This window comes from Folsomia candida, unplaced genomic scaffold (assembly GCF_002217175.1).
Source record: "Folsomia candida strain VU population unplaced genomic scaffold, ASM221717v1 Fcan01_Sc054, whole genome shotgun sequence".
Taxonomy (NCBI): domain Eukaryota; kingdom Metazoa; phylum Arthropoda; class Collembola; order Entomobryomorpha; family Isotomidae; genus Folsomia; species Folsomia candida.
This window is the reverse complement of record NW_019091246.1, coordinates 474,348-500,173: the sequence shown is the minus strand read 5'-3', so window position 1 is coordinate 500,173 and position 25,826 is coordinate 474,348. Positions and strand designations below refer to the sequence as shown.

General features: G+C 39.4%; 5 protein-coding genes across 10 annotated transcripts; all 5 read right to left on the bottom strand.

The window, feature by feature from the left end:
* Nucleotides 1–685: 685 nt before the first annotated feature.
* On the bottom strand, nucleotides 686–4,482 carry LOC110862343 (receptor homology region, transmembrane domain- and RING domain-containing protein 4). Its single transcript, XM_022111535.2, has 5 exons — nucleotides 3,507–4,482; nucleotides 3,104–3,447; nucleotides 2,801–2,930; nucleotides 2,551–2,725; nucleotides 686–2,313 (listed from the first exon to the last, which is right to left on the bottom strand). The coding sequence occupies exons 1-5, from the start codon at nucleotides 3,657–3,659 to the stop codon at nucleotides 1,370–1,372; spliced, it is 1,746 nt and encodes a 581-aa protein (XP_021967227.1). The 5' UTR covers nucleotides 3,660–4,482; the 3' UTR covers nucleotides 686–1,369.
* A 1,219-nt stretch (nucleotides 4,483–5,701) lies between these two features.
* LOC110862340 lies at nucleotides 5,702–10,601 on the bottom strand. Its single transcript, XM_022111532.2, has 7 exons — nucleotides 10,168–10,601; nucleotides 9,365–10,088; nucleotides 9,054–9,295; nucleotides 8,120–8,722; nucleotides 7,081–7,716; nucleotides 6,149–6,996; nucleotides 5,702–6,065 (listed from the first exon to the last, which is right to left on the bottom strand). Exons 1-7 carry the CDS (start codon nucleotides 10,466–10,468, stop codon nucleotides 5,769–5,771), a joined length of 3,651 nt encoding a protein of 1,216 aa, XP_021967224.1. The 5' UTR covers nucleotides 10,469–10,601; the 3' UTR covers nucleotides 5,702–5,768.
* Nucleotides 10,602–10,713: 112 nt separating this feature from the next.
* LOC110862342 (U7 snRNA-associated Sm-like protein LSm10) lies at nucleotides 10,714–11,474 on the bottom strand. The gene is made up of 3 exons (XM_022111534.2): nucleotides 11,201–11,474; nucleotides 11,007–11,130; nucleotides 10,714–10,923 (listed from the first exon to the last, which is right to left on the bottom strand). The coding sequence occupies exons 1-3, from the start codon at nucleotides 11,341–11,343 to the stop codon at nucleotides 10,780–10,782; spliced, it is 411 nt and encodes a 136-aa protein (XP_021967226.1). The 5' UTR covers nucleotides 11,344–11,474; the 3' UTR covers nucleotides 10,714–10,779.
* A 1,873-nt stretch (nucleotides 11,475–13,347) lies between these two features.
* On the bottom strand, nucleotides 13,348–16,988 carry LOC110862305 (aromatic-L-amino-acid decarboxylase). The gene is made up of 10 exons (XM_022111486.2): nucleotides 16,719–16,988; nucleotides 16,544–16,653; nucleotides 15,819–16,073; nucleotides 15,639–15,749; nucleotides 15,506–15,579; nucleotides 15,312–15,441; nucleotides 15,063–15,221; nucleotides 14,831–14,906; nucleotides 14,491–14,754; nucleotides 13,348–13,953 (listed from the first exon to the last, which is right to left on the bottom strand). Exons 1-10 carry the CDS (start codon nucleotides 16,921–16,923, stop codon nucleotides 13,550–13,552), a joined length of 1,788 nt encoding a protein of 595 aa, XP_021967178.1. The 5' UTR covers nucleotides 16,924–16,988; the 3' UTR covers nucleotides 13,348–13,549.
* Nucleotides 16,989–17,126: 138 nt separating this feature from the next.
* LOC110862327 (E3 ubiquitin-protein ligase RNF13) lies at nucleotides 17,127–24,428 on the bottom strand. 6 transcript variants are annotated; one of them, XM_022111510.2, is made up of 8 exons: nucleotides 24,007–24,428; nucleotides 20,938–21,442; nucleotides 20,709–20,871; nucleotides 20,099–20,243; nucleotides 19,923–20,031; nucleotides 19,452–19,638; nucleotides 18,835–19,082; nucleotides 17,127–18,460 (listed from the first exon to the last, which is right to left on the bottom strand). In XM_022111510.2, the coding sequence occupies exons 2-8, from the start codon at nucleotides 21,157–21,159 to the stop codon at nucleotides 17,798–17,800; spliced, it is 1,737 nt and encodes a 578-aa protein (XP_021967202.1). In that variant the 5' UTR covers nucleotides 21,160–21,442; nucleotides 24,007–24,428; the 3' UTR covers nucleotides 17,127–17,797. The 6 variants fall into 6 exon arrangements, with proteins under 6 accessions (XP_021967202.1, XP_021967206.1, XP_021967205.1 ...); XM_022111514.2 differs by having other exon boundaries at nucleotides 19,452–19,626; XM_022111513.2 differs by having other exon boundaries at nucleotides 19,932–20,031.
* Between the last annotated feature and the right edge of the window lie 1,398 nt (nucleotides 24,429–25,826).

Sequence of the window (25,826 nt, the reverse complement as noted above, 5' to 3'; positions counted from 1 at the left end):
GAATAATGTGCAAGTAGATAGCTGCTAATAATAAATATTTAACAATAATGTAGGTACAATTTAGGAGCATTGCATTTTCCATTTTGTAGTGGATAGTCTCGTTGAAAATATTTGCAAATATATTTGCATATGTACATACTTATTTTGCAAAACCTACTACATGTGACACAATTGCAAATTTTTATAAAAAACTTGTCAAAAAAATGACAACTTATGCTTTTTATGGAATTACATTAGAGTGTTTGAAAAATCATAATGGGCGTACTCACGACAACTTCTTATTTCGCATCGCAACTCATTTAGCAAACTTGCGAAGATCAAAATATTTCTGTCGTGAGGGGATTCGCAAAATATGACTTCGCAAAACTCCCTTATCTCGCAAATCTACAGAAAAACACCTATTTTGGTATTGTTTCCATGGATTTCTGTAATTTCTCTTGCAGAATTACTTTGCGAAATAATTTTGCGAAATAAGGACATGCTCAATTGCTGGGTAAATTTGCGAAAAAAAATCCCATGGTTTTCCAGCAAATTTTTTGCGAAATCTCGCATATCTCGCAAAACTTCGCAAGTTATGTTGCTATGCTCAATTTGCGAGATATGCGACATATGCGAAGGTTGACGTGAGTACGCTCAATAATTTTCTTGCAGAATTTTTAGCCACAAGATGAAATAAGACACTTTATTGTTTGTAAGCATTTAAATGGGAATTTATTTCTTGCACCGTCTGTTTTTTAATGTCACGCAATTATTAATAATCGTGATGTGTTTGGTTTTTACAATATTTTGGAATGCGACACAATAAATACTTCATGTATACGAAATTAATTTCATTAATTTACTTTGTTACACAAATAGTCTTATTTTCTAGTACATAATTATGTACATAAAGTCGATTAATAAAATATTGATGTCCATGATGTGGACAGTTCTTTTTATTCTGAAATGCTTAACATACTGGTATAAAATTGTACATTATTTGCATTATTATTTTGCATCATTTTTTGCATTGTTGTAATAAATATTTACTTGATTCATACCATCCATCAGCGACGCCTTCAAACACAAAATACTAAATTACAAACTATTGAAATGATAAACTTCACAATATTGTTAGTTATTTACATAGTACACAATTTTTTACCGATTAAAAGAAGAGATAAATACATCAAAAAAGTTGGACTTGATAATTTACATGCAAAATTACACCATAAAATCAAACCATCTCTTCAGTCATTTAAAAAAAAATCAGCCTTTAAAAAAAAGTTACAGGAAAACTTAAGGAATGTGCCCGAAATTCACAATATAACGACTGAGAACTTAACGAATTAGTATTTAATGACTTTAAATCCTTAATTGTAATATTAAGTTAAGCGTGATACGATCCCGACGAGGAGGACGTTGAGGATTGAAAACTCCCATAATTCGCACACCCCTTGGAGCCTCCCGTCCCGTCGAAAGAAGGGTATTCAGACTCGAAACCTTCGCACGAGTGGAAACTAGCACACGACGCGGACAAACTTGCACACGACGTCGACGCTTCTGCTGCGGCGAGAGGACGACTTTCCTCCTGTTCGGGATTAATGTCGTAAAAATCTATCAACGTCTGATCCGAGGAAGAGGTTGAAGAGCAAGGGGACAGGTTATCTGCGAGGTGCTGTTGAGTCGTCGTGGTACTCGGAGAGGGATGAATTTGAAGAATAAGCTCGATCTGGGGAGGAAGATTGCTACCAGAATGAGACGAACTGCTCCCTGCTGGCTCATTCTGATTGATGACTAATCCTCTCAGGGGACTTTTTAGCATGGACTTTTTCGGAGAAGGGTTCGCTCTAGGGCCCATCGGGAGCACGAAGGCTCTCTTTATAGCGTCCGCCGTACTTGGTTTCCTTGCCGGGTGATGGTTCCCTGAACCGCTGCCAAAACTGCTGTTGGACGAGTCCGACATGGTGGACGAGAGGACGGACACGGCCGGAGCGAAGGAGACTTTGGTGCTGGATTTTCTCCTTGGTGGTGGTGGAGGGGGATTGTTCTCTTCGTCGAGGGGGTCGTCTTCTTGGAGGTATTGGTGGTACGAGTCTTGCTGGGAGGCGAGCGTGCGCGAGTTGTGAGATTCCGTTAAGGTTTCAATAAAGCGATAGTTTTCTCGGGGGCGGAGGAGTGGCGTTCGTTCGTCTCCTTCAGATTCGTCGACGTCTTCAGAGTCGGAGGAGTACGTGTAGGACCGCTCGTTCGGAAAGAGAACGCGACCCTTGCAGTTGGGACATTTACGAGACTCCTTCAACAGCCAGGGATCAATGCAGACTTTGTGAAATACTGGAAAAATAGGGAAAACATTTTATTAATTAGTAAATTAAAGATTAATTAAATTGGTAGAGGTTTGTGAGATGATAAAGCGCTTTCTCTAAAACTATTATGAAGATTATTTATCCATTAAAAACTGCACACATCATCGTACATCTTAATCGTAGGAAGCTAATCATTTTGCAAACAAAAATACTCGATTTATGCTAAAATGTTCACTATTTTCCAATTATTTGCCTTATTTATTACCGTGCGAGCAAGGAAGGACTCGGATTTCGTCTTCAGCTTCGAACAGTTCGATGCAAATGGAGCACGTGTCTTGCGGAATGGTGGGGGACCAACGAAGAACTGGAAGCTTCCCCAACTGCGCCGTAGATAAAAGGGTTTTCCTGATCCGGCGCCGTTCCACTACACGCGTAGTCACCTAAACATTGGGAAAGCATATTTAATTAACGTCTCTATTAAAGATTAATAGTTAATTAATTACAAAACTGCTCACAGAAAAGTACAAGTAGTGGAATAATTTGAGGAGGAGGAGGACCGTTAAAATGGCAAGGATTCCAATCACTACAAAATTCGTTAAAAGTCCGATCGGGTAGTAGGGTTCGTTTTCAAATCTGACGTAAAATCTGGGGAAAAAAGTGTGCACATTAGATAACCACTCGCGAATGATAAATATCGCCAAGTCTTATTTGACATTGTTTTAAGAAATTTAAGAGTATGTCTTCATTCTCATTCTAAGGATAAATAATTTGCGAATTCTGTCAATTTACCAACTTTTTGCTTATAATAGCTACCTCACCTGCTGGGATAGGCGTAGTTTTGCATTAAAAATGCTCCAACTGCATCCCCCACGACACACGCGTAAATCCTGACGCCCAGCCAGTCCAATCCGATGAATTGTGGAATTACGCCGCCCGAGTCGTTGGACCCTGTTCGACGAAGGACAATTCCCGCATATCCAGCAGCCTGAGCAATTTTTGCCTTCCTCGCTAAAGAACAGTCACCTCCTTGATCGTTTCCGGAAGTGGGGCCGACCGTGGCCAAGAGAATGTAGGAATGTGGGGCGGACGAGGACGGGTCGATTGGAGGGGGAGCGTCGACAGTGTGACAGGCATCGAGCGGCGTCGCCAAGACGAGGCGACCCTGGAAATAGATTTAGATTATAAGAGGTTATCCAAAAATGGGGTTATCGCAACGCTTACGCTCAATTTATACGCGGACGCACTGTCGATTCCAGCCTCCTCGGTGGAAAATACTGTTTCATTCGTCTTTTCTGATATGACAGATAAAGTCGCAGAGGTCAAGGTTGACGTTGAGATGATAAGTAGGGTAAGGACGCCGAAGGAGTGACACATTGTGGATAAATGAGGTCAAAAAATGTTTCACTATAAGAACTCAAGATGACACGGTCACCATTTTATTGTCATTTGGTCAACACGATACTTATTAAAGTTATAAATCCAGAAGATAAACGGTCAGGAACTGATTCTCCAGTTCAGAGACACACAATTAACTGAATAACTAATTGCTTGTCAATTATCAACTTTTTTCACCTGATTGAAAACTATTTGTTTATTTATTAGCCACAAAATAAATTCTTTGACTTTTCCTCATATCCAAAACTAAATAAATAGAAATTTGTCAAGAATTAAAATTCCGAAAAAATCATCTCGTTTACAAAAAAACTTCCGTCCTCCAATTTACGATAAACGACCTTCAACGTTCGATATAATCATCAAAAACCGTCCAAAAATAAGTTTTCCACACTTACAAATCAAAATAAATCAGTAAATCACGGTTAAATAAAAATTAAAAAAAATGAATCGTTTCCAAAAAAAACTTTTCTCTCTTTCACCAGCATCACTCAAACTGCAAACTGTAATAAATATTTGGAACTCTCGATAATTAATTATTAAATATGTACCAAAAACTCTCAACAATTATATCCGTCACATCCTTTCATTTTTTGTTGTGCTTTTACTACTGGACGTGATTTTGTTATATTTTTGCTTTTGCCTGGTGTGCGACGTTATCTGGTCGAGTAGCAAAAAGTTAAAGTGCAGTGTTTCAACTTCAACCCTTTCCTTCTGCTCATGTGTTTCACATTTTGTGATCATGCTCTTTTTCTACAACCAAACTGCCTTTCGTCACAAAAGGTCTCATGTAACAAACTGCTTTTGTCACAATAATATGCTCACCATATATTTACAACACTCTCTGTGTCTGGATGGATGGGTGGATAACAATATTGGATTGGATTTGGATTAATATTTTACATGTCATGAGTGACGAGTAGACTGCGTTGCATGCTAAAACAAGGGACAAATAAGTTTCTATATACTTTAGTGACTCATTTATTTTAAGTAGCTGACTACATACTATAATCAATACGAGCTACTTATTTTTTCTAACATGTTACAGGAGGGACGAATGTTAAGTCAAAGAATTTGACTGAACTGGACGAGAGTGACAATTTATTATTTATTTAACATTTAAATAAGAGTCATATCACCGGATGACATGAAATCAACCCCGACATGTTCATATGACACTTTTACATACATTTTTAGAGACTCTAGCCTGCATGAAAACAAACATTTTTTTATGACACACTGGTGACAAAAAGGGTTCAATTGTAGACAAAATAAAATGGTGCTATTTCATATCAGACCAAAGTTTCAGTTTTCAGTAATAAATTGATAAGATAAAACGAATTATAACATGAATGCAAATCGAGAATAATACGTAATTTAACACTAGTTAAAAATTCTGCGACTGATAATATTCCGTTATCGCAGACTAAATTCATAAAATTGGTTGACCATGCAAAATCTTATCGACAAATGCATAAACTCAACGGAAGTGGAATGACTGATAAAGCTTAATAATGCGAATTTTAATTTGACGTGTTTTTGTTTTTGTTTATTTATTTACTTAGCGGTTTATGATAAGATGACATGGATTAAAAAATCCTTGAATCTAACCCTGATTTATTGTTCCCGATGGTAAATAGAAACCTGCTCCTCGAAAGAGAATTTAATTATTAAAACAGGACATGGCGAAGGACAAGAAGTCATCATGAAATAAAAATGAGCTACATGGATCAATTTCTTCCCGTACATGTGTATTGATTCATTTCATGTCGTGTCCTTATGTATCCATGCCTGGAAAAATTAGCGAGGAAATATCATGTCATCAAGTGTTCTGGTGGGATTATTGATCGTGTCGTGATTCTACCAAAATATTTATTTATTATCGATTCATTCCCGACTTTTAATCCCGTCTGGATACAAAATGACATAACACTCTCTGGCCAAAAAAACCTGCCGGTAACTAAACTCGCACATACATCTATTCCTCTGAGGAAAATTTGTTTAAAAAAATTCCAGCCACACGATTAAATATTTAATATCATGTTTTTATTTTTGAAATTGAAAATAGTATTTTTTAAATCACGGGATGGTTTAAAACCTCAAAAATATTTTTGTCCTATTCAATTCTTCAATCTCGTATTCCTGTTCGTCGTCACCTTGTGGAAATTCTAGATCCTCCGACGTCACGATTTCCTCTACGACGACGCCATCATCGTCCTCGTCCTCCTCATCTGTGGTGTCGTTATTTCTGTTTTTCTTCTTCCTTTTCCCCCCACAACGCCCTCCTTTCGTCGTCGCCGTCGTCATCGTTCGCCTCCTCGTGCTATTTCTACTCTGATGAGTCCCAATCTTCATATGTTTCGTCAACCGCGACTTGAGCTCAAACACCTTGAAAATTAATAAACAAATAATTTTAGTTTATCACTCTCCTTTAAATTATGCGCTTATCCTCTATTAATTTCTGTACTTACCTTGTCACACAGTTCACACGGGTACATTTGCTTGCACCCCTGCACCGGCCGGTCCATTGCCAAGACTGGGCGCACCTTTTTCCGTACACACTCCTCCCCATGCGTCGCGATTACATGTCTCTCCAAATTCTTGGGATAGCGGTACGCCTCCTCGCATCCCGTCACATAGCATGCAAACGGTCTCCAATCGGGCGGATTGTGGGAAACTGTGTGCTTCTTGAGGTCAAACTTTGTGGGGAATTTTAACCCACACTTTTCACAGATGAACTCCCTCTCGTCATACGTACCGTGACAGCGCGCCATGTGATATCGGACGGCCGCCGGTGTTAAACACTTTTTGTCACAGATGGGACAAAATTTCCACTTGTGGATCATATTGGCAGGATCGTGACGCACTTTGTGTAAATTTACGCCTCGCTCAGTAGTCATTTCTATCCCGCAAATGTCACAGAGGAATTTTGGCCGGTCTTTTTTCTGAACGTGAGTCTCCATGTGGGATTGGAGGCCTTGTTTGAAGCGCAAAATCTTGCTGCACAGGGGGCACGGAAAATGCCCCGGTCTCGTGGTAGATTTCGGTTCTTGGAAGCCTTGCGCGTGCAGCGCGGCAACTTCGGCGGGAGAGTAGTGCGACCATGTGTGGACCAAATAGGAGTGCAGCGTGGCAAATGGGGCGTAGCACGTGGGGCACGAGGTGAGCGAGAGGGAGGGGTCAGTCAGGGGTAAAAAGTGAGTGGGGTGGGTGGATTTCACGTGTTTGCGGTACTCGGTCAAGCTGAGGAGGGGCGGCGTCGGGTGGGTGGGTGGACAGTGTGGGCAGACGCGGCATTTTTTGGCTTCGGTGGATAACACTGGGTAAAAAGAGGGCAGCAATTAATTATCAATTATCTTTAGAGTTAGAAATATTCGGAAACTTCTTAATAAAATTAACAAACCTTGAGCTGCTAATGTTTTGAAATGCGTGTCTCTAACGTGGTCCATCATTCTGTTGTCGGCTTCGTCGTCACTCTGGTTCTCGACATTGACGAATTCACAGTTTGGAAATCCACACGTTAATCGCCCCCAGGAATCTGGGACGAATTCATGATGGAGAAAGTACTTCTTCCCATTGACCAGAGTTAGAGAGGAGACCGAAGTGAAATCATTTTCCGGAATTTTGTCCTGATTTTTCGGTTTATTCGGTTCTTCATCTTGGTCTTCATCGTCCAATTTAACAGGTTCTTTTGTCACGCCTTGAGTCTTTCTCTGGTACAAAGGTATCCCAACTTTCTTGCAGTGCCATTTTTCATAAACTTCCCGACGGTGTTCCCTAGGGTCTGGGAATCCTTGCGAGATGAGGGCTTGGACTTGGAGGGGGGAGTAGTGACTCCACAAGTGCGAGTAGAAGGTGACCCGAGTGGTAAACTGCTTGAAACAGGTGGGACACGACGCGATATAAAAGTCGGGATCGTCCCTTTTATAGAATTCTGGGTGGGTGGACTTCATATGTTTTCGGTGGTCGGAAACATTTCGGAGACTCGAAGGAGACGGACAGATGACGCACTGGCGACACTTTGTTTGTCCACCGAACGCTGTGAAGAGAAGAGACGGAAATTATGAAGGGATGCGCGTGGAGATTGCTTCTTAGATATGTAAATATGTTTAACATTTGTTATCAGTTCTGGAAATATCCTCGTTGAGAGTTTTTACGGAAAAATCAACGCAACAATTGGGATTATTTCATTCAACCAATGAAATTAGCTCGGTAGTTCAAAAATTATTGAAGGCCAAAGTTTGTTGAGACTTCTAGCAGACTACCGAGTTCATTTTGTTTTGAAATAATCCTGATTTTTGGGTGGAGGTTTAACCAAATAATCTCAAGGGACAGATTTTGCAAACTGAAAACACAGGCTTGTTTATAAATCCACCGCAACGTGGGATGGATGAATAAATTAGGACATTATTAAAATAATTAACTTTATGACAAAAACCGACCTGGCTGTAAATCCTTGATCTCTTTAAAATGCACCTCTCTCACGTGGTTCATCATTTTGTCGTCGTCGTCAACATGATAACAGTTTGGGAATCCACACCTTAACTGTGTCCCCTCCGGTTTAAACTCGTGCTGTAGGAAATACTTACTTTCTCCCACGACCGTAAATCCGGTCAACGTGGCGAAATCGACTTCCGGTCTTTTAATCAGAGGTGTCGTCGCTGATTTGTCGTTATCAAGTTTTTTGTCACGTTTCGGACCGGAAGTTGTAGTTGTAATTTGACTGGAACTTTTACCAGTTATTTTGGCATACGATGTAGAATTCTTTATCCGTCTCCGTTCCGTCTGATCTGTGAAGCCTTGCGCGACCAATGCTTTAGTTTGGAGGGGGGAGTAATGTGTCCAGTTGTGGATGAATAAGGAGCTCACGTTGGCAAACCGTTTGGCACAGGTGGGACACGTGGCGAGGAAAAAGCTGGGGTCGTTCGGGTCAAATGTATCCGAGTGGGTGGATTTTACGTGTTTCCGGTACTCAGCGATGGTCAGGAGGCCAAGAGTGGACGGACAGAGGACGCACTGGCGACACCTCATGTGCTCAGAGAGGGCTGGAAATAGGAAAATACGATGGGAATTAGGGGACGAAGGTATTATTGCTTACCAGAAATTGATAAAAATTAAAATCATGTGCAGTGTGTTGCAAATGTGAAGAATTTGCACAATTTACAATTATTTGACGGCATGTGTTCAAAGAGATCTAGAAACAGATCGAAATCTTTATACTTCTTTTTTGACCCCGCAAGACGGAAATTAGAAGACAAAGATTCTTTGAGTCGATAGAAGTCGCATGCAATGCAGCATTTGAAATTTGCATATATGTATTTGCTAAATTTCATGTAAGTGTGAATTAAATATATTTATATAATAATCTCAACCGACCTGGTTTCGCAAGCTCGAGTTCTTTAAAGTGGACTTGTCGAATGTGATCCATCATGTCGTTATTATCTTCATGATTTTGGGTGTACGAACACAATGGAAATCCACATTTGAACCTCTCCCCTGCATAGTTCTTGAACTCGTGGTGGAGAAAAAACGTCTTCCCTTCCACCACAGTGAGACAGGTTAGCTTGGCGTAATCCATTTCCGGAATCTTATGAATCTTGTACTTAGCTCTGTTCCTCCTACAAAAAGTAAGAAAGAGGAATTTAGTTAGAATTTTACAAAATTTGTAAACATGATTATTTTTTTACCGTATTTGTCCTGTCGCCAACTTAGGTTTGGGTTTGACATCTTGTTCCCATTCGTCGTTATCATCGTCATCATTTTCACTCCCGTTAGATGACGGAAATCCGTCAGGAACAAAATCTTCGTCTTTATCGTCGTCATCATTGTAAATTCGGTCTGCAATCTTTGCCTGTTTTTGTGGTTCAAGAACACTAAATTTGCAATTTTCCAATGAACCGAGACGTCTCTTGACTTTGGAGGGTAGCAATTTGACAAAGTCATGTAAAATAAGGTGCAATTCTGAGTTTTTTGAGTATTTCTGATTTGTAAGCGATTTCGAAATCGTGGGTAATCGAAGAGTGTGACGATTTTTAAAAGTACTTCTTCCTGATATGTTTTCTATGCGAATTTCAGCAGCCGGATCAGAAGGTGGTTCTTCTTGTGATGATGATCGTCTAGATTTAATCCGTTTCGAGGACTTTACAGTGTCCGTATTGATATCGGGGTTGAAGGGCACTTTTCTTTTACGCCTTCGTTTAATGGTAGGTACTGCTTCTGGTGGGAGGTTATCATTATCATCGTATGGAAGACCAGTTTTCATCACCCCGTTATCATCGTCTCCAAATGAAGTGAAATTATGGTCATCTTCATCGAATGGTTCTGGTTTTATTTCAAATTCGGTCAATGCGATGTCATAAAAGGAGGTCGTCGCCCCTTCAGTATGTCGAATTTCTTGGCTGCTTCCTGCATCTAAGTAGTCAAGCAGTTCTTACCCAAGGTGTCAACATGTTATCAATCGCCAAACCAAAATATTTATTTAGTTCCTCACCATTTCCTTCAATCAGTTTCGAAATCCATCCCACTTTCTGGCATATCTTTTCTTCCGTCTCTTTCACGACCTTGTCCAAGTCAACGATTTCGCCGATAAGACGGTAGCACGGGTCACAGGTTGTCTTCCATTTCGCCCAAGTAGTCGACGACCAGGTGAAATTTGATCCCAATTTTTGGAATATTAGGCAAACTCCCGACTTTAGGAGGAATTCACGTTCCTGGATTTCAGAATTTGATAAGTTGACGTGACAAACTAACTTACAAAGAGGACAGACACCCTCCTTCAAGGTGGTGGGCATCTTATCGGAGAAGCTGGGTTATCACAAAGACAGAAATTCAATCCAGCTCAGAAATAAACACGAGTCGTGTTACACCGACCTTGTTATTTCGTGTGAGTGTTTCCCACTCTGAGAAATGAATGGGCAATATAAAAAATCGTCTCAAAATGTAAAAAAATATCCAAAATTTACTAATTTGACTTTAATTTTTTGAAATTGTTTTTAGAGTTTTACAAAAATAACAAAATCACAATTTCTTTCAATGATGGAAAATTAAATATCTGTACACAATAAATACTTAACTTATTTAGCAAAAATCTTAAATTATGTTTTCATGTCGTCGTTGTCGCCATATTTTTCGCCTCCTTATTCCTCAACCAATTTGCCCTCGTTCCCTTCTTCTTCTTCCTCTCGGCACGGGCTTTCTTTCCGCTCAGGATATCCAACTGGTTTCGGAGCGTTTGGATCATGTCGACCTGTCAAAAGTTAACGTTATAAGTTATAACTTATAACACACAATTTTGATAAAGCTTGTACATGTTCTTCTTATCTCACTCACATCTTCCGGAATGCGAACGTATCGCAACGATTTTATCCCGTTGAGAAAGAAGAATTCGAACTGGAACGTCTCGACGCCACAACTTTTCACCATTCGTACGTTTTTCAGGGTGAGATTCATAAAACTGTGAAACGAACAAAATTAGCTAATTAGACATGATACGTGAGGTGATCACCCAAAATCTGTCCACTTACCAATCCACCTCGATCAAAGTTCCGTACAGAATTGTTTCATTTTTCAACTCGACGATGACCTCTCTCCCCTGAAGGCCGAGGATCATGGGGGCAAGCGTTTGGCAGAAGAGGGCTCGTTCTCTGGAGCCAGTGATGGATCCCATCCTACAATTTTGTTCTCTAGCAAAGAACAGCTAATCGTGGAGTAATTATTTTGATTTTATTCATACCAAAATATTTATACGAGCATGTGTCACACATGTTTACAAAATCCGGATGATTCTCCCACCACTTTTTGTATGAATGAAGTGCACATTTCTTTGTAAAAATACATAAGCTGATGATGATGACTATTTGATTAATTGTCATACCATAGCTACTTTAGCATTACAATTCAATAATTAATCGTGATTCTTTTGTCACCTTTCACCCAAGACATGATTTTGCAGCAATTGATAAATAAACCGAAAGTCAAAATGCGTTACATTTTACGTGCACGTATTTAAGCTTATAGGATTTGAGTACAAAAGTCAAGATAAAGTCATGACAAGGTCACGGCAGCGACTCAGTTCATCAAATTTGATACGTTTTTAAAGCTAGAAACTACTTTAATTCGATGGAGAAAGTAAAACGAAAGTAAAATCTCAATCTGCCTCATCAAATTTGTCAAGTTTAGTAAGTATACTCCAAATCTGTGAGCTTATCTATGTAAATAAATGGTAATCCAGTTTTTACTTACTTTTTGCATGAAAATTCATAATTCGTATTGTATTTATTATGTGACGCCTTGGACTTCAATATTTGCGAAAATGTGTTCACGGCACGGTATCTGTACATATAGTTTTTAAAATGTAATTTTTTTCAAAAACATTTCTATCCCTGCTTATAAAACTCCATTTCGAAATACATTCAATAAAACCTATCAGTACAGCTTTGCTTAGCCCGAATCATCAGGAATGTTTAGTAAACTCATGTTTGTCAGAATTTTCTAGAAAATTATTATGTGCTACTATTTTGCACCAATTGTTACAGTATTCGTAAAATTGTACTCAAACTAGGTCGTGGCGATACGCACATGTCGACAACCCAATGGAGGAGATTGTGTCGAAAAATGGTGCAAATCGGATGAGAAATGGATAAGTTATGCCGAACAAAGATTTGAGACAGGTTGGAGTGACTGAGAACTGACAGTGGATTCAACGGAAATTTTGCCCGAGAAGTAAGAATCTGCAAGGCCATTGAACTCGTCAAATCGCTTCCATTTCTTGAGCGACCGTCTCAGAATTTTGAGATGGAAGCGATTTGACGAGTTCGATTGCCTTGCAGATTCTCAGTTTTCAGCCACAGTTTCAGCCAAATTTCACTGCTGCACCGCAACACTCCCAACAAATCTAAAATCGTTTTTCGCCATAACTTATCCATTTCTCATCCGATTTGCACCATTTTTCGACACAATCTCCTCCATTGGGTTGTCGACATGTTTTCATACTGCGCTTATCGCCACGACCGTGTTTGATGATCATTTCATATTCTTCCATTAAGGTCCACAAGCAAGGTCAGCTCGATAATAATTATGACAATTTTGAAAAATCAGTATAGGTAACCGCCCCATATGGTCCCTCAGGTTGAAAAATTTTCCAATTTCACTTCATATTCTTTCATTAAGGGTCATTAGCACGCTCCATGCCGATTTTCAGCTTTCTATCACAATTTTGAAATTTTGGTGCATAATACCCCACCCACTCCGATGACCCCCACAGGTCCTAAGCTTTTCTGACTGAACCCATCTTCGAACTCGGTCGTTGCATTGCCCAGATATAAACATGTCTGTACCAAAGTTGGTCCAAATCGGCCAACTCGTTCGAGAGTTATCGAAAGACATACGGACGGACGTGACAATTACATAAGCCCTGGTTCGGGCTGAAAACACAGGGCCCACACCCCCCATAAATGATTAGCAGGCTCAACAGAATTTTCAAAAAATTTTAAATCATAATTTTAACTTGTTTTTCCAAAAAAGTTTGGAATTTTTCTACTTTCTCTTCGCTTTCTCCCTGATTCTCAACATGGACGAGGCTTTAAACTAATTTATTACATAACGCCTTGAATCACAATTTTGTGAAAATATGTGCGACTTATTCACACAAACAGTTATAGTTCACAGCACATAATTTTTAAAATGCAATTTTATTTTTATATTATTTTTCATCCGGCTAATAAAAATTCAATTTGTACAAATTTCGAAATACGTTACATACATCAAATACACCCACAAATGATTCCCTCGCGGAATAGAATTTTGAAACAATACAATTTTTATCCGTTTTTTTCTTGAAAAATTGAAAATTTTGATTTCCGTTCCTCTGTTTTCTACTTTTTCGCCGCTTTCTCCCTGATCTCCATCCTCAGCATGGACGGGACTTTGTCCGTGACTTTTGGCTGGCCTCGAATCTCCTCACGCCGCAAAGCTTCCGGATGGCTTTTCAAATAACCGTCGTACGTCTTGTCCTCGTCGTCCCCAGCGTCCCCGTAACTCCCGTCTTTGGCCGACATGGCGAAAAAGTCGACAATCTTTTCATGTTCGTGCGACGTGACGAAAGTCTCGGCGGCGGTTTCCTCCCTGTCCCACTGCTCGTCGGGGTGCGCCTTGTGCTGCTCGTCGTAGTAGGCTTGCAGGTCAAAGAGCGGTTTCAACAAGGCGGCGTCCGTCCCGTCCCGGATGTACTGGTGGATCATGGCCGTCGCAAATTCGTCCGTGATTCGCCAAGAGGTCGCTGAGAGAGAAATATTTTAACTCTTTTAGAAAAACCGGTGTCACCTCATCGTGAGAAATAAAAGCGACAAAATTGGCATATTTTCTGTAGACCAAATCAATCATAGACAAGCGTTTAACATTTGCGTCTTTGGAAACAGGTCTTATCGGTTTGCGAAACATACTCCTCAAGATTTTTTGCGGAAATAATCACAACAAAAATGATGATTATTTCAAAAATATAATTAACTCATTGTCAGTAGATCTGTCCGTTTGATGGCATACAAAAATCTGGATTTGGAAAACTTTGATTGAACAGGCAGAGCAACAAGTCTTTTTATTTTTTGAAATAGTCCTCATTTTAGAGGATTGCATATTAACTAAAAAAATTATATGAATAAATATTTGGAGTACATAATTCTGCAAAATTTATCTGCTTAAACTTTTGCTCGGAGTATAAATTCTGCTATTTTCTGCAGAATGACGCTTTCTGCACGTCTCTTCTGCATTAAAATGGAGCAAGTTTTTTCTTGTCGGTAGGTCTATTAATCTTTCTTACCGACATCCTCCTCCGTCAAGAATTGGTACACGGGGGCGTAACGGATGACGAACTTTTCGTGAAAGTAGGACGGGACCATGTGCAGTCGACGGGAAGCGTTGATGGCCTCGAGGAGCTTGTTATTGATGTCGTTCGTCCCTCGGAGGCGGAAGCAGCAGAGGCCGACGCGTGTGGGACCGACCACCTCGAAACGCTCGTCCCTCTCCACGTACCGCTCAAACACTTTCGACTGGAGGATATGGTTCCGGTGGTACTTTTGCATGCCTACAGCAACAAAATTGAAACAGGGGTCAAACTTGATGTCAAAATCAGATTGGAGTTACTTTTTCATTTTACTTACCGCTGATTCCATAATTTCGGAGGACGAACCACATCTTGAGGGCACGAAAGCGTCGTGTCGCAGGAGTCCCAAAGTACTAAAATGATCACGGAGGAAAAATTAGGTTATTGCCGACATGCATTTTTGTAAAGGAAGAAAAATAGATTCATAAACTATAAATATGCATTTTGTATGAAAAAATTAGACTTCACTCGACACAGAAATTTTAGACACGCATTTTTGTTTGACTGACCTTCAACTCGATGATGGGCCAGTAGGGCGTATGGATCCTGGTATCGTCATAGCCGGTCATGGGGCCGGCCAATTTTTCCCTGTAGCGCAGCCAGAGGAAGGAAAGGTCAAAGTTGGTCAGCATCCATTTGTTCATGTTGGTATTGAGGGACCAGGCGTACTAGGAATAATATGCAGAAGTTAGTTATCTTAATCTGGATTATTGATAGTTAATTGACTAATTGGTAATTAATTAATTAACTATACTCACTTCCATGCCCTTGGACAAGTATCGCATCTCCGGACAGGCATAGCAACTCCCCGCATACGCCGAATCCACGTGCAGCCACATTCCAAAATCTTGACAAACGGGTCCAATTTCCATCAAGTCGTCAAACGCACTTAAAAAATAGTTCAAAATTCTATAAAAAACTGAAAAGTTTAAAATTAGTCAAAAAAAATTACCAAGTTCCCGTCGACCCCAGCACGGCCACGTACAAATACGGGATCAAACTGTTCTTCATGTCCTCCTTGATGGCCTAAGGTCAAAGGTCAATAATCAGTATCAAAAGTATAAATAACTTCACCTGGCACCCACCTCTCGTAACGTCCTGGCTCGCACGTTCCCCAACTCGTCCGCAGGCAGAGGTCGGACTCGCATGTAACCGATAAGCCCAGCCCGTTCCACCGAAGAATGGCACTGGCTCGACTAAAGGTCAAATACAAAAAAAATCGGTGAAAGGTCAAAGGTTACCGTTATTATTTTTTGTAAAATTACCCGATAAGCCACCATCCGATTGAGCAGGACGGCACGCGGGACGTTGGGATACTTGATTCTGAGTGACCGCACACAGTCCTCCCGAGCGGAAATCATGCCGAGAAGGATGGCGTCGGACGCGGACGTTTGGATACAGCCGCCCCCCTCCGTCTCCGGATTGGAGAACACGGTCCAGAAGAATTTGGGGATTCCCATCATCTTCCCCACCCAGTCGGCCATGATCATTTCAAGCTCAGTCACGGCGGGGCAGGATTCCTAAGAAGTATGCAAATGAGGTCTAATTAATGTGGATTCAGAGCGATGAAATGCTCAAGTCTTTATAAATAAATCAGTCTTATCGGTTTGGGAAATATGTCCCCCGAGATTTTTTGGTTTACGGAGGACTCGACGACTCAAAATCAACAAATGTTTACCATTTCTCGGGTCTAGGAATTTATTTCAAAATTCTGGACGACAATTTTCAAGTCATACGTTAAAATCAGCCCAAAATTTAGGATTATTTGAAAATTAAACTCGGTAATTCTGCCCTTGCAAAAGTTATTGAAGGTCTATGATTGAGATGGTATAAAAAAATACGATTTAGAAAACTTTGACCTTCGACAACTTATGAGCGGGCAGAGCTATCGAAATAATTTTAGTTTTAAAATCATCCCAATTGTTGGGTGAATTTTTTCCCTACAAAAATCTCCACATGATAAAGACTTATCTCGTGCGGAAGTACTGACCCAAGTCGTCCCGTTCACACCGACTGCATTGGACAAGATCGCTCCAAGGATGGAAGGCCACGTGTTTCCTGCTGGAAAGTAAGACGCGAATTGGGGATGCATCCAGTGGGCTGAAAGGTCAAACAAAATAATTAATTATCATTTGACCTCTGACCTTCCTAAGTTGACCTCTTACTTGTCCCTTCCATCACGACCTTTTCAAAGTCGTTGAAAATGTTTTCGAAAGGTTCGCCCTTGACGGGGGCTTGTGGCGGCATGACCTTCGCCAACCAGCCGGGCACGACGTGCGGGAGGGGTTCCCGCTTATTGATCGTCTCCATGTACTCGATCGCGTAGTCCACCATTTTCGCCCCCGCCGCACGAAACTGTTCGGAATTCATGGTTCGAAAAGTCCTCTCTCGTACGTAAACAGTTTCCAATTCTTTGCAAAAAGACTTTTTTGATTCGTGTAAAAATTCAAAGAATGAGTCGAGTGAATCAAAATTGAGGAAAAATTTGTCTCCGGATGAAAATTCGGGAACATTTCGCGACACTTTTTCTTGCCAATGCGAAAATTTATTAAATTTGCATGGAAACGAAATAATTTTTTTTTACACATTTTCCTTTATTTAAAATGAATGTAATACTTTGCTCTGTCAAAATAAGAGACCACTTTTTCCGAACTTGTTCATCTGCCTGTGATTATGAACATGACTTACACGTGTTGCCCTCTTCATTTGCATAATTACATATGTAAATTAATAGCGATATTTAACCGTGTACTCATTCCATAATAGGTACATAAAATTGACAATAACATCAAAAGATTTGACAGAACATGCATGCACCAACAACATATAGATTTTTTCAAAATTTTTACACCCAGAATTTTTATCCACCTAGTAAATTACAGAATTTTTGGATTCTCAGCACTCACTTAGAAATTACAAACTAGACATTTTTACGAGACTCGGACAAAAATGGGTCAACAAGAGGACATTGATTATCAATCCTTTTAATGAACAATTTCGTACTTAAATATTATGGCATATTATGTTTTGTAATTACGACGGACACGAAATTAAACACAAAAAATCGCAGGCAAAAAAAAACAGCTACCACAGTTAATGTAAAAAACGAAACAAATCAGCGTATACTCAACGGAACAACTAGAAAATCGGACTCTCATAACGGGCGAATTAATCATCCATTAATTACACAGCTCAGCACATAACTAAATAATAATTGAGAAAAGGTCACATTTAAAAAAATTGGTTAAGCTATTGGATCATCATCCTCCTCCCGCGTGGTGAGATGTCCTACTCCAGATTCATCTTCTTCCCGACTAGAAAAATCATGCGTCCAATTATTCCCAGAAGTTGGAGGAGGTGGCGATGATGATGGAATAGTGACGACGAAATTGTTCTCCTGACCAGCAGACGCTTCTTCATTCTTCTCCTCGTCCCCTTCCCCTGTCGTCACGACGAGAATTTCCACATCATCGTCATCATCCTCATCTTCGACGCCGCCACGGTGGTCAAGCTCTGCCTTCTTTTGTCGCAGTATTTCTGTCGAGTGGTGCACCTCCGCGAGGACGGAGTGGTGATGGGGATGACGCGTCGAAGGGCTTGACCCGGGACTCGTACGATTGCTCGTGATACTGGGGGACGAATCGGAAGAAGAGATCATCATGCCAAGCGGGGAGTGTGGTGGGCGGGGTCGTGGTCGAGCAGTGGTGGTCGTCGTGGTGGTGGTGGCTGCAGCAGGAGGAGGAGCAGTAGCAGATGCGGACCTTTGAAGTCGAGAGTGCAGAAGACTAAAGACTCCTCGAGAAGCGCCGCGGGTGTGGACGAGGGGCAGATTTTGAGGGGAGGAAGAAGAGTCGTGGGCGTGGTGGTGACTGCTGCTTGGTGAGGAGGAGCTGCTGTGACCGGCCTCCTGAAATAAAATTAAAATTTGTACACACAATTTTGAGGAGGTCCTTTATAGTTTAGAACATAACATAGAAAAGTCTGTTTGCAGTTTTCGAAATATGTCCGTCGAGATTTTTGCTTAAGCATCACCCTAAAAATGTGAATTATTTCAAAAAGAAAATCGAAAGTTATTTAAGGTCAAAGTTTTCCTAATCCCAATTTTTATAACATCTTAATTAAACGTTGACCTTCAACAACTTTTTAACTTGCAGAGTTAATTTTAGTTTTGAAATAATCCCGAATTTCACGTTCATTTATAAGCAAAAACTCTATTTCGCAAATTGCAAACAAATGTTAGAACGGCTTAGAAGGTTTGCCTATTTAGCGCAAGTTACTCACCGACTGTTCAGATGATTCTCCTTGACCTTCCTGCTGCTGAATGAACGTTTCTTCGCCCGACGTCCCAGCCGCGGTGGAGCCAGGGCTTGACGAAGTTCCGAGCAGGGGGGCAGACTCGTCGTCCGTGTCGGTATCAGAGTCCCCTCCGCGATTAAACTGCTCATCCGCGACGATAACTTTCCTCTTACAGATCGGGCACACTCTTCTTCCTTTTGTCAACCAAGGGTCGATGCATTTCATGTGGAAGCCTGGAGCAAAAACGGAAGACATTATTTAGAGACCTTTCACCCCACTGGCCGCATAATCGTAGATAACCCTTTATCACGTGTTTATCTGTTGGCTAAAGACATGTCTATCGAGATTTTTTGAGTAAAAATCAACCCAAAAATTTGCGATTAAAATTAAGATAAATAAAATTAACTCGGTAACGAGTTTGATTGCGATGACATAAAAAATTTGGATTTGGGAAACTTTGACCCTCAATAACTTTTACGAGCTACCGAGTTAATTTCATTTTTGAAATAATCCTCATTTCTTCCTCAAAAAATCTCGAAGGGCACATTTTGTAAACCGATAACAAAAGTTAAACGCTTATCGACGAATCCATACATACGTACCATGTGCGCAAGGAAGCACTCTGATTTTATCCTGCTCGACAAAATCGTCCAAACACACGGCACAAGTTTCATAGGGGTCGCCCTTGGTCCACTTTTGCGTCGGGATCTTCTTGAGGGCGGAGGCGGGGAGTTTCCTGCGACGAGATCGACGCCTCTCGCGAATCCAGCGGAGGACCTGTTGCCACAACTGGAATTAAAACCAGGAGAAATATTCGCGATTAGCAGAGGCCAGGCGAACAAGAGTTGACAAAGATTTAGAGAATGAGATGGAGGACACAAGATGATACAAGACATAAAATTAATACAGCTTTTTTGAAAAGTTTTAAAAATACGGTCCAAAAACTTGCAAAATTAAATTCATTTTGTAAAACAATACGTTATAAATTGGATAAAAGCAAAATAATCAAAATGACACAAATCACATAAAGGAAAGAACAGAAAACGATTGTATTTGTGTTTTTGCGTCCTTACCAATCTTACCATAAAAATGATCATGACAATGAAGCAGAGTCCGACCACGATAGCAAACGGGAGCAGATATCCGTTGATGGAGAAATCGTCCTGAATTCGGACAAAACACCTGAACACAAAAAAGTAAGTTACATTAAATAATTACTTAATTGCTATATTTAATTCGTAATACTTACGCAGTGCCGTACGTATGACTTTTGAGTAGTTCGCCATCATACGAACCGACGAAAGTGGCGTAAATTATAATTTTAGAGGGGTCTTCAACCCCCATAATTTCTGTCGAGTTTGAATCCACGTTATGAATTATGATTGCCGTATACCCTGAAAATACAGATTAATTAATTAAATTAGTCAAGCTTTTCAGGAAACTTTGACACGAGTTCTGCCAATTGAAAGTAAAGGTAGAACTCAATCACCAATATCGTTTTCAAAAACACATCTTTAATCATTTTTCGGTCTGCAAATTTATTTCATAAGTCGAGACTATAAATTTTTAGTCAATAAGTTGATTAATGGAATGGCGGTGAGTCTTTCAAACCATTTTCGATGGGATCGAATTTTCTGAAGGCTTCTTAATCTTGAAATCTCCCCTCAAAAAGTGTCAAAATCTGGGGGGTATATTTTTTAGATTGACAACAACTTGTTCTGAAATTTGTCGCCCAGAATTTTAAAATAAATTCCTAGACCCGAGAAATGCTTAAAAATGTGACGATTTTGGCGATGAGTTATATTGAGCCCTACGTTAAGTTTTTTGAGAAGATTTTGACTTTTGACAAACTTTCTCACCCGCATTTTGCGCATTTTCAATCTTTTTCTGAAAATGACACTCCGGACTTCGACGCGCTAACAGGATCCAATTTATCGGATATTCAAGATCTGGTGGGTTCCGTTCCGGCGGTGGTTTCACTTTCGTACAAGCATTTTCCGGATCAGCCAAGATAACGTAACCCTAATAAATCCATGCATGAATTAAAATTTTTCACAAATCCAAAATAATAATATCTCCTTTACTTACCTGAATCCCATAAAATGAGAATCTCTCTGGAATGAAGCGTGCCGGAAGATCATTAATCGTGGCCAGAGTGGCGTTCGAAACTTCGTCAATTATCGATATCATCCCAACGGCAGGATTTGCAAGGAGCATCATGCCCAGGATTGTCCAGCTTAAAATATTCGGCAGTGTTTTTCTCCACCACATCGTCGTCGTCCCGGAAGAAGAATGAGAGATGGACGACATGCTCACTAATTCGTACTGATAGTTTTTTATACACGGCAGGTTATCACACTAATAAATAATACAGCACAAATTAACTCTTGACTGGCCAAAAAGTCATGTCCCCCAACCAGACCCGAATCCGTAGTCAGTATTGTCGTCCATAATTTGGCAAACTTTCACTCTTATTTATTTCCTTGTCCACTTTTGTGTTTAAATTGTTCAGAAAAACGTCCCAATTTCGGAATCCAATCGAATCAACTTCACCAAGATAACAGAATCCGTTCGGTTTTTTATCCGCATAAATCTGTAACAACAAAAAAGACAGGAATACGTTAATTACTTGGTGTTGTGATGGTGGGGGTGATTGATGATAATGCGGAAACGGAAGGATGAGGACAAGTGTGGACACACAGATTATTAATACCACGACGAGGACAGTCGAGACATATGGAAAACATGCCTGAATATTGACTCTCATCCTAATCTCGTCTACTTTTGGTGGGTTTGGTTAAGCTAAAATCAATGAGTTCTTATTTAACTGAACGAAACCAACTATCAATTTCGCTTGATAAGGAACGACGACACGAATGGATATCCAACCAAATGTGTTGACGAGATGTTTAAGACACAATTTTAATAACTTTAATGCATATAGATTAATACACATTTTACGTATTAAATTACACGATGGGAAAGCAAACAGAAGAGTTTCTTGGATTGGATAAGACCTTAACTTGACTTTTTATCAACTTTTATTTGCTCACGACAAGCTTGTTACTTGTTTTTGGTTAAATATTATCCAGATTATACTGTTGATTTGAGTACCATTATTTTTAGTGTTATTTTAAATCTTTAATTTATATTTATCGTACCATTGACTCTGCAGCAAGATCAAGGCTTATCAGTTTTTTACAACATGAAATCTTATCCAATTATTCATGTGACCAGACCGACAAACATACTTGAAAATTTCAAGTTGAAATCGTGACTTGTTAAAGTAGACGTTAATTTTGAATTGACAATTTTACGCAATTCATTTCCGGAAATCAAAGATAAGCAAGTGGATAAGTCTAAAATAAATTTAGTAAAGTTGTGTTCACCTTTCATGTGATCAACTTTTCTACATGATGGCATCATGATGATGCACATAATATCCTGTCTCACTACAAGTACAAGTCACAAGTACATTTATGTAAATTTACGTAATTCATTTCCGGAAATAAATAAACTTTGATTTCAGAAATTATGATGAACAAGTATAATCCAAGGTAAGTCTAACATATAAACAGTCCCCTCATCAAATCAGTTTGAAATTGATGAACCGTATTTCGTCTCCACTGTATTTCGATACGAAATTCTTCTAACTACTTTGACTCCAAACTTTTGACGTCAAACATTGGCAAAAACTTTAAAATTGATTATGATTACCTAGTCATTAATTAATTACCACCAACTTGCGCAATTATAAATTAGTGGAGGACAAGCCTAAAATTCAAACAGTCACCTTGTCAAATTCCCTCTGAATATCTACACCGAATTTCCTCCTACGCAAAATTAACCAGTTTTCTAATCATTGACTTGAAACTGTACGTAACAAAACTTCAAAAGCAGAATTATGTTATTAATTACCACTAAAAACATTACGCAAGACGTGTATGACGAAATTAGGCATATGACGTCTTCATTCAGCGAGAAATGAAATACCCCAACCAAATTAATTTTCTGGGGAACAAACAATTCAAACAAAGCTATTCATGTAAACACATAAATCACAAAAATAAGAACTAATTGTAATTTAAAACCCCAGTTAAATATAAACTTCCCAAATTAAACGGCACTTTAAATGGAACATTAAAAGTAAACCATCAAATCAACCAAACTTACTTACGTGAGTACTAAATTTCCAACCAGAAACCAGAAGAAATTAACACATGAATGATCACTTTGGTTAAACTAAATATTCAGATTTATCCAGCTTCTCGCACCATCACATTTTGACACTAAGGAAAACTGTAACGTACGTAATGTAATGGCTCACACACAGGAATGAGGATGGATGACGACTAACTAACTTTAACTTTTGGCGTCGTCGTCCTTAAATAAATCCTAATCACGTACACAGACCAGAACAGAGAACAGGCTAAATAAATCCAATTCTGCTTTTAGTTTCGATCCAGTTTCAACCCCAGGCCAGGCCAGGCAGCAGATTACTCACTAAATACTTTGCAGTTTAACTAACTAAACTCATCATCATCATCAATAATAAAATTATAGCCTAAACAAACTAAACAACCTAACATAACATAACAGTCCTGCTGCTGCTAATGTCGTGTTGATGTTGTGATGTTGATGAGCTGGGCAGAAGATAAAATTATTATTGATTTTAACACTACTTCTATCCTATAAAATTATTATTATTATTTGAATTTTGATAGTGGATGGAATATGCAGTTGATAACTTACTTACTTATACATTATTATTTCTGACCCTTACTTTATAATTAATGATTAAAGTTAAATAAAGTGAAATGTAATGAAATCAATAGCTCTTTTCTATAGCTAAATAATTAAAGAGACTATTATGGCTACACTTTTGTTTACTTATTTTAGATAAGGACAACAATTCTACAAAGGAAAGGCGGTGGTCGTTTTAATAATTTCATGAAACTTTGGAGAAGAGTCAACACTTAATTTCGTTCGTACATGTCGTAATAAATAATTAATAATTAATGTACAGACTTGACCCTGACAGTTAAAAATAGTAAGGTTAAATATATACGAGCAAAATTATAGGTGGATGTCCAAGACGTTATCGATTTCGTGTTAAAATTAATTCATAAAGTAATAAAAATTGTGTACGATACTTACTTTTATTTGGAAAATTCTCCTTTCAGATTTGTGAAGGTGAAGTCCAAAATTGTTGATTGCGATTTTTAAATGACACAATTTTTCAAACCTTAAATCACATATATTCAATTCTGTTAGTTAATTACATTTAAAATATTTAGGAGCAAAAGTACATCGTCGTTCTTTGTTCTTCTCCATTCCCTTGCTCAGACAGATGATAACACAGAAAGAATTTGATTTTCAATCACAAAATTATCCAAACTCGTCCCCAAACTGCTCATGCCCCCCATTAATCGTTAAGCTCACTCACTCCATCCCGTTAAATTAATTAATTCCACATTTAAATCACAATTAAATTGGTTATTAACCAATGGTTAATCATTAATTGACTTGGTTTGTTTTGTTTTGGTAAATTTTCCTCCAAAGTGACAAAATGGCGCAACAGAGAATTTGAAGCCTGGCGCTGCCCTTTCTCTTTACGAGCGAGGCAGGTGTGAGATACTAAGTAGCGTGAAATTGCATGCAAAATGGAATTTGCAAATTGCAATTCTTTTTTTTGCAAAATTTCCAAAATGTAACTACAAATAAACAAAATAAGTTATGATCACAAATGACACGAAATAATAAATAGACATCATTTGCCTGACGGTTACCGTCACATGTTCGGTCATTTTGTAAGAATAAGCCCATAGAGTTTTATTAATATAAGCCTCATATTGTGACCCAAATCCTGCAGAATTGTATGAATTTAGGTCCTAAATTTTAGGTCGACTTTTAAAACTAAAAAATCAACATTTTATTTACAAGTATTACTACAATTACATGAAAACTTGCTGGTAAAATTTTAATAATCATTATTCTCCAAACTATTCGCCACACTAGGCCGCGTCATCGCTTTACCCACCTTGGATTCCGCCCGCTCCCCCAAATTTTTGCGATCCGTGACAAAATCCCACCCACTTTTGGTCGTCCCCTTCTTATCTCCGGCGTCCAATTCGTCAATGAACTTTGACATGTTGAGACGATCCCGAAACTTGAATTTTGTCGAGTCTGACGTTATCGAAATTTTTTTGGGGTCCAGCAACTCGTCCGTCTTGTTGTACTTGCACCAACGGATGCTCTGATACGAATCTCCCGCCGTGGTGGACGCCCCATACGAGGAAGACGACGTGTCCACGGACTTCTTGGGCGGGGCCGGTTTGAAACTGTGTCGGGGTTTCGCTTCACCTTGACCTTTCGAAGAAGTGGGGAAAATACTTGGTCAAACTACAGTATTTTGAGCTCCTGTCTTCCACCGGTTTGAATTTTCAGGGGTAAAACAGTTGATAGTCACAAAACGAAGAGAATCTACGCGGAGAATAGAACGGTCGTACGACATTACAAATTGGTCGTGCAGAGTTTTAAAGTAAAGTAAATTGCCCAGAAATGACTAAACATGCGTTGATCTTGACAATTTTGGCGACACGTCATCGAGTCTTGCATTACCAACTTCAAAAAAATAGCATTTCGTACGACTGTCGTATCCTCCCCGTAGATTGGCGTCTTATTGTGGCTATGATACCCCTGAAAATCCAGGTCTTTGGAAGAAAAGGAGCTCAAAATACAGTATTTTGGCAAAATATTTTGCCCATATCAGATCTGACCTTGACTTTTGGCCTTCGCCTTGGCCGCCTCCTTTGCCGCCTGGGCTGCATGTCTCTTCAATTTGGAAGGTTTCAGGTCGGGATGGGTGCCGGGAAGGACGCGGAACTTCATCCAAGTGAATAAATTGTATTTCACACCTTCCCGCATGTCAGCGTGGGCGACTGAAAAAAATAAATTATGGTATAAGTCAGGTCAGG

Coding starts and splice junctions, on each gene's coding strand:
- LOC110862343 (XM_022111535.2), bottom strand. CDS start 3,659: ATGTGTCACTCCTTCGGCGTCCTTACCCTACTTATCATCTCAACGTCA. Junction 3,448..3,506: donor CGTCCGCGTATAAATTGAGC/GTAAGCGTTGCG, acceptor ATCTATTTCCAG/GGTCGCCTCGTCTTGGCGAC. Junction 2,726..2,800: donor TCCACTACTTGTACTTTTCT/GTGAGCAGTTTT, acceptor CCCAATGTTTAG/GTGACTACGCGTGTAGTGGA.
- LOC110862340 (XM_022111532.2), bottom strand. CDS start 10,468: ATGCCCACCACCTTGAAGGAGGGTGTCTGTCCTCTTTGTAAGTTAGTT. Junction 9,296..9,364: donor TTGGCGACAGGACAAATACG/GTAAAAAAATAA, acceptor TACTTTTTGTAG/GAGGAACAGAGCTAAGTACA. Junction 6,066..6,148: donor CGTGTGAACTGTGTGACAAG/GTAAGTACAGAA, acceptor TTAATTTTCAAG/GTGTTTGAGCTCAAGTCGCG.
- LOC110862342 (XM_022111534.2), bottom strand. CDS start 11,343: ATGGGATCCATCACTGGCTCCAGAGAACGAGCCCTCTTCTGCCAAACG. Junction 11,131..11,200: donor ACTTTGATCGAGGTGGATTG/GTAAGTGGACAG, acceptor TTCGTTTCACAG/TTTTATGAATCTCACCCTGA. Junction 10,924..11,006: donor ACGTTCGCATTCCGGAAGAT/GTGAGTGAGATA, acceptor AACTTTTGACAG/GTCGACATGATCCAAACGCT.
- LOC110862305 (XM_022111486.2), bottom strand. CDS start 16,923: ATGAATTCCGAACAGTTTCGTGCGGCGGGGGCGAAAATGGTGGACTAC. Junction 15,750..15,818: donor ATCGGATGGTGGCTTATCGG/GTAATTTTACAA, acceptor TTTGACCTTTAG/TCGAGCCAGTGCCATTCTTC. Junction 13,954..14,490: donor CTTGACGGAGGAGGATGTCG/GTAAGAAAGATT, acceptor TTTCTCTCTCAG/CGACCTCTTGGCGAATCACG.
- LOC110862327 (XM_022111510.2), bottom strand. CDS start 21,159: ATGTCGTCCATCTCTCATTCTTCTTCCGGGACGACGACGATGTGGTGG. Junction 20,872..20,937: donor TCTCATTTTATGGGATTCAG/GTAAGTAAAGGA, acceptor TGGATTTATTAG/GGTTACGTTATCTTGGCTGA. Junction 19,639..19,922: donor TCATTTTTATGGTAAGATTG/GTAAGGACGCAA, acceptor TTTTAATTCCAG/TTGTGGCAACAGGTCCTCCG.